At 31.3% G+C, this 6,783-nt stretch overlaps 1 protein-coding gene across 1 annotated transcript in view; it reads right to left on the bottom strand.

The window, feature by feature from the left end:
- The window catches only part of TUBGCP3 (tubulin gamma complex associated protein 3), a 66,931-nt gene that overhangs the window by 44,235 nt on the left and 15,913 nt on the right, over window positions 1–6,783 (bottom strand). The window contains 1 exon segment of the mRNA XM_023522907.1: window positions 6,603–6,783. This exon segment is cut by the window's right edge and continues 9 nt beyond it. Coding sequence (XP_023378675.1) covers window positions 6,603–6,783 — 181 coding nt within the window.

The following is a 6,783-nucleotide window of genomic DNA, read 5'->3' on the forward strand; positions in this document are numbered from 1 at the left end:
ATTCTTTCACCATTATGTATGATGTTACTTGTTAGTGTTTCATAAATGCTCTTTTGTAGGTGAGGAACTTCCTTTCTGTTCCTCATTTGAATGTTTTTAACATAAGTGTACTGAATTTCATCAGATGCTTTTTCTGTATCAACTGAGTTGATCATGTGGTTTTATTTTCCCTTCATCTATTAATATAGTGTATTGCATTGATTGATTTTATGTTGAAGTACTACTGCATTTTTGGTTTAAATCTCACTCAGTTATGGTTTACAACACCGCTGAATTCCCATTTTTAGTAATTTATGAATTTTTTTTACATCTACATTCATAAGGAATACTAATCTATAGTTTTCTTCTGTTGTCTTTGTCTCGCTTTAGTATCCGAGTAACACTGGCCTAATAAAATGAGTTAAGAACTGTTCCTTCCTCTTCTATTTTTTTGAGTTTGAGGAGGATTAGTGTTAGTTCTTTAAATATTTGGTAGAATGCACCAGTGAAGCCATCTGGTCCTGGATTCTTCTTTACTGCTAAGTTTTTTAGATTACTGGTTCAATTTCTTATTATAGGTCTTTTCAGATTTTCTATTTCTTCATGAGTCAGTTTTGATGGTTTGTGTTTTGAGGACTTCTCTCAGGTTTTATTTATCTAGAAATATCTTCATTTCTCCTTCATAATTTTTGAAGTAGTTTTTATAGAATATAAAGTCCTGAATGATAAAGCTTTTTTCTTTCAGCACTTTAAATATATCATCCTACTGCCTTCTGGCCTCCAGGGTTTCTAATGAGAAATCAGCTGTTAATCTAATTGAGGATCCCTTCATTTGATGCTTTCAAGATTTTCTCTTTGTCTTTCCAGTTTGATTATAAAATGTCTTGCTGTGATCTTTTTTAGTTTATCCTACTTTGAGCTTAGTTAAGCTCATTGACTGTGTAGCATAATGGTTTTCATCAAATGTGAGTACCAGAGGTCTCTCAGACTCTTTTTTCTTCCTATTTTGCTGTTGATCAGACTGGATAATCTCAACTGATCTATTTTCAAGCTGCTTATTTTCTTCTTTACAAATCTGGTGTTGAGCCCCACTAGTACGTTTTTTCATTTCGACTATTGTACTTTTTCATCTCCAGAAATTCTATTTGGTTCCTTTTTACAATTTGTTTATTCATATTTTGTGCTTTCTTTTGATTATAGAAAGTAGCATTTCCTTACGCAGATATTTAATAAACTACTAGTAAATGAGTGGTTACAAAGCTCATGTATAGTCAGAGTTAACTATACACACACTTAAAGAAATATAATTTTACAACCAAGTTATAACTGATTATACAAATTGAGAAAAAATTAACCTATGTAAAAGCTGAAGAGACAAAAATTCCCAAATTTTAATTCCGTAAACATGAAAATTACACAACGTAATTGTCTATCAAATTCTTATGGTAAATATATTATTTAGAATAAATTAAAAGAGAATCTCCCAAAATTAATCAAAGACTTAAATTATCTATAAATTTAGGGTTCAACAGAGAACAGAGAAGTGAAGTCAGAAAACAACTAGAATAAGAGAAAGGCTACAGATATCTTAGGGCCACTGGATATTCAAATTTTATCCAATGTTCTTATATTAACAGCAGATAACATACTGCATGCTTACTATTTGCCTGACTCAATCCTCACATGTACACAAATCCCATGAAACAAGCACTTCTATTCTGCACATATGAAAGATGCGGAAAGTAAGGCTAATATAGGCTAAATTATTTGCCCAGTATACAGAGCCATTAGAAACTGAAGCCAAGAGTCAAGCCAAAGTCATGTCATTCTAAAATCTGAGCTCTTAAGCTCTACCCCACAGAGATAAAGCAGATAAGTTATAAGACACACTGTTAATTGGTATAAACCCACTGGCAAAGCAATACTAAACATGGCAAGCCTATAGCAAAAAACATAAAATACATTATATCCAGAAGGATTAATTTTACCTCTACTGATCACAGTGCATTTCTGAAAAATCCAACAAGCAAAACTAGTGAAGCAAACAAGAACATCTGAGGTATAAAGAAACTATTTGAGCAAAATACTAGCAAATAAAAATTTACGAATCTTTAATTTCCTAAAGCCCCATCTAAATTCAGACCTTAACCATGACTATCATAGAATCTTTAAAATATAGAATATACATATATTTTAAAATAGATAAATTTATTGCAGTAAAATATTAGCATTCAGGTAATCTGAGGAAAGAATACCTGGGAATGTTTTGTATAATTCTTTCAAATTTTTCGGAAATCTAAAATTAAATAAAAGCATTTAAAAATAAATAACTTTACCAATGAGGCAAGATCTGAGATAAGTTGTTAAGTGGTCATTTGAGCTACTAATGCTAATATTGTATTCAACAGATATGAATACTTATTTAGTATTTTATCTTTAAATAAATAACACTTAAAAATTTGCCTGATACTTATTCTATGAAACAAGAGTTCTTCCAAAAAAAGTATCCCAAATTTAAGCTACATTAAAGAGTATGCTTTTGTTTTATTTCGGTGAATCAATGTTCAAAAATAGTAAAGAAAAAAGTCTGGAAGAAAATCAATTTTGAAGTTTCTGCTCAATTCTCTCTACATTTCCCATCAATTCTTGAGTCTCATAATTATAACAAAATATCAAATAAATAAATAAATAAATAAATAAATAAATAAGCAAGCAAGCAAGCAAGCAAGCAAGTCTGAATAATACACAAGGCAGACAAATAATAAGGAATTGGTACTTTTAAAACTATTTTCAAAACACAGGTGCCTCTAGGGAACAAGTGTTATAATTAAGGACTACTTTAAAAAACTGGTTGCTAGAAAATGCAAACTAAATTATTCTCAAGAAAAAAGTCAAAAGTAAAAATCAGGTACTAAATTTAAAAAGATAATTAGCCAGTTTGTGGCTTTAATTTTTGTTTTAATTGGTCGCAATATATATCCCAGACAGTAATTCCCACCCCAACCTCTGAGGAAAACCAGGTTCATCGAGTCAACTGATCAGCAGTTATTAAAAAAGTTCATATCATCTAAATTTATATTGTAATTAGCATACTAATTATTGGATGAGGGAGGAATTGGAATACAGATATTTTCTTAAATAAAAAGATACAACTTTTCATCTTTTAATAATCCTAATTTTTAAAGGCTGTCTTGAAAATCTTTTTTAATATTATAGGTACAATTTTAATGGGTGATAAACAGGTAAGCCTCAGAACTGAAAATAATAATATACAGAGCTTTTTATTTTTGGTTTTACAAGTTGGTCAAGCTATTTCTCATAAATTTACATAGCAAGCATGGCTCATCATATACAAATTATAATATAAAAAGAACATACATCCTAAAAAGAACATTTATTTTTTCATTTTCTTAAGCACAAGATAGATCATTTAGACTCTCTTAAGCTCATAAATGACAAATTTCTAAAACTCAAGATTATTTTTCTTATTGTAATAATGGTCAGGAGACTGAATAAGCATTGTAAATAATCAATTAAATGGGTTTTTACACAGCTTCCAAAATTTACCTCATCCTGTAATTATAGAATAATTAGACCTCAAATGAATTAAAAATAAGAAGTTTCACTCTACCAAGGAAAAAGCATTACCCAAGTTTCATTATCACAAAAGTGATAATGAATAAAAACTGAATTGTATAAGAATTAAAATTTCCATTTAATCTTGAACAATTAAGTCTGATTTAAAGCTCTAATTAAATAAACGACTTTATGGCACTTTCCAGAAGGGGCAACTAAAATTAAAGATTCATATGTAACTACGATGAATACAAAGAACGCTTCCCATCAGATGGCATGTAATATGTATTTTAGCATATACAAAATCTGACTCCACTTACAAAAATTTAATTAAAATAAGACAAAACTAAGTGTGGTGTTAGAAGTGAGGAAAGTGTTTACCTTTAGGGATAAGAATGAAGATAGTGACTGGAGTGAGTAGACAGACAATGGGAGTGATAAGGTATCATCCCGACCAGGATGGTGGCTCATTTTGTAATAAGGCATCAAGCATTAATTACTTTTTTGATTTGTGTACTTTTCCACATGTATATCTCAATAACAGGAATTATAAATGAGCTTGGTGGTAAGGAATACCAGTTAAACATAAGAGATATAAGTCTAAATATTTGATATAAATCTAAAGGCAAAGTAAAACAAATGAAAATCTTGAAAGATGAGGCAATTTTTACAAATTGCATATAAAAAACTGAAAATAACAAAATAATAAAATAATGTAGCAAAAGCTATAGAGATTAATGCCTGGCAGAAAAGCACCTGGGGAAGGTACAAAATTCTATATCTTAATGGAAGATAAACAGCAGATTAAAGAAACCAGTTTATTCTTGACCTTAGCATTTAGAATAATGTAGGTGAAAGAAAGTTCTGAAAAACTTAAAGGTAACCATTAGTAAAATAAAAACATAATACCTTTCAAAGCTTTCAATTCATGTTCTTTTAAAAATAGTTCATTTAACAAAAGGAACATAGAAAGCATAAAAACATTTCTACTTAATCTATAAATTCAATGCGTGATCCCTATAAATATAAAAAAAGAACTTTTGGCAGAACTGACAAACTGATTCTAAATTCGTATCTAAGTAGATATGTGCAAAACAGCAAGAAAAATTGTGAAAAGAACAAAGTGCTCCTATCAGATATGAAACCATAAGCTATGGTTATTTAAATAATATTTACAAATAAATAGCAAAATATAAAAATCAGAAAAAAATACAGTCCAGAAGCAGATGTATGCGGAAATTCCCAATAAAATAAGGCAAAACTAACATTTAGGGATTCTCAGTCAAGGCTATGATTCTTTGTACTACTCTAATTCTGAAATAATGTGAAAATAAATAGTTAAAAGAAAAATAATTAAAGGAAAAAGGTGCAACTACAGATACAAGATATCCAAAAATAAAACCATTCTATGATTCAATTCCAAAAAGACAAACAAATCCACACACGCAAATAAAAACTGGACAAAGGATATGAATAGCAATTAGCGGAAGAAATAAAATTAACCAATAAACATGAAAAGCTGGTCAATCTCACTAGTAACCACTGAAATGCAAATGAATACTATAGGAGATGCCACATCTCATACATCAAATTAAAAACACTTTCATTAAAGTTGGGTAATAGGGAGTGCTGACAAAGATAGAGGAATAAGAACCATAAGAGAAAGCTGATTGTCAGGAAAACTGGTAAAGCCAATTCAGAGATCAAATGGCAGAATCAAAATTTAAAGTATGCATTCCCCACAATGCGGCAATCTCACCTCCTAGTACTTACCTTACAGAAACTCATAAATATGCAAGAGAGGCACATATAAAGATGTTCGTTTTAATAATGTTCATGAGGTTTAAAACTACAAAGAACATGATCATCAACAGGAGAGTTGCTAAGTAAAATATGTATTCATACAGTGAAATAATACGCAGTAATGAAGTACAACTAGAATACTGTCATGGAAGGAGCTATAAGACATTGAGCGACTTGCACAATATACATGCACACACAGAATGCCATTTATGTGTTTCAGAAACACCCACAAACAATACCATATACGGTTGGTTCTGCTGTCATGCTTGTTTTTAAAAGAATCTGTTACAGCACAACTGATAATGAGGAAATAATTTGAGCATAACACAAATTTCATGATTGCTTAAGTGCAATTTCAACCATGAGAAACCAGGTGAAAACAACAACCCAGCCGCATGAGAATCCACAAATTACACACACAGACACAGCTCAAACCCACCAGCTACCTTAACTCATCATGTATGTCAGCAGCCACAACCTTCTGTTCCACTTTAGATAAGCCTCCTCTGACCAATGTCCAAAAGCCAACATCAGGGCTTTTTCAAGGTAAATGCCATATTTATTCTAGAATTTACATATTTCTTAACAATTTGATGTGTTTAAAATTGTGCTACAGCTTCTAGTAAGTTCCCATATTTTTAAATTTAATGTCACTGACAGGATTTTGAGTGTGGTGCCCCTTCATTCTATTTTTCGTCAGAAGTCTTGTGGTTTTTACTCTGTAATTTCACATAGTACAGTGATTTTTTAGGAACACATATGCTGTATTACAGAAGAACTAACTAGTTAGTTCAATAGGTATATCTACAAATAACTTGTTTCAATATAATCATCAGCACCGTAGTTAATCAAAGTGATTTTAGAGTTTAGTTTATACAGTTATCATGCAAAGAAACAGAACGTGTAATGTTCTGCTTGGAAAATTGGATTGACTTAGGAGAACTAGTTCTAGCTTTGCCCGTCAACTTACTATTGTTAGTAAATGTAGACAAGCGATTTGACCTTGCTGAGATCCCCATTATTAAAACTGAGATAACAATTTTCCCCTAACCAAATACAGCTCTCAGCAGATTTCAATGAGATAACTGGCTTTCAAAGCACTGTACAAAATATGTATGGCATTCAAATAAAGTATGGTGGCATTATTGTTAAGAAAAAATAGTAATCATGAAAAAAAAAAAAAGAGTAATTGAGGGCCCATGCTTCTTAAATCCGAGTCTGAGAATCGAAGTAGCATTCCTTACTTCGTGGTAAGTGTCCTCAAGCTCCCCGTCGTATATCCAACGGTATAGGAAGCTCAGGACGGGATGTGACACTAAGCTGAGAATGTGCTGCACCAAAGACCTCATGTAAGGGTCTCCCGTTTTTGTGTAGGCATGGACGGCTGAGGCCAGCTCACCTCCTTTCCTTCCTGAGGGGGAATAC

The sequence above is a fragment of the Pteropus vampyrus genome, unplaced genomic scaffold (genome assembly GCF_000151845.1).
Source record: "Pteropus vampyrus isolate Shadow unplaced genomic scaffold, Pvam_2.0 Scaffold363, whole genome shotgun sequence".
NCBI classification, from domain to species: Eukaryota; Metazoa; Chordata; class Mammalia; order Chiroptera; family Pteropodidae; genus Pteropus; species Pteropus vampyrus.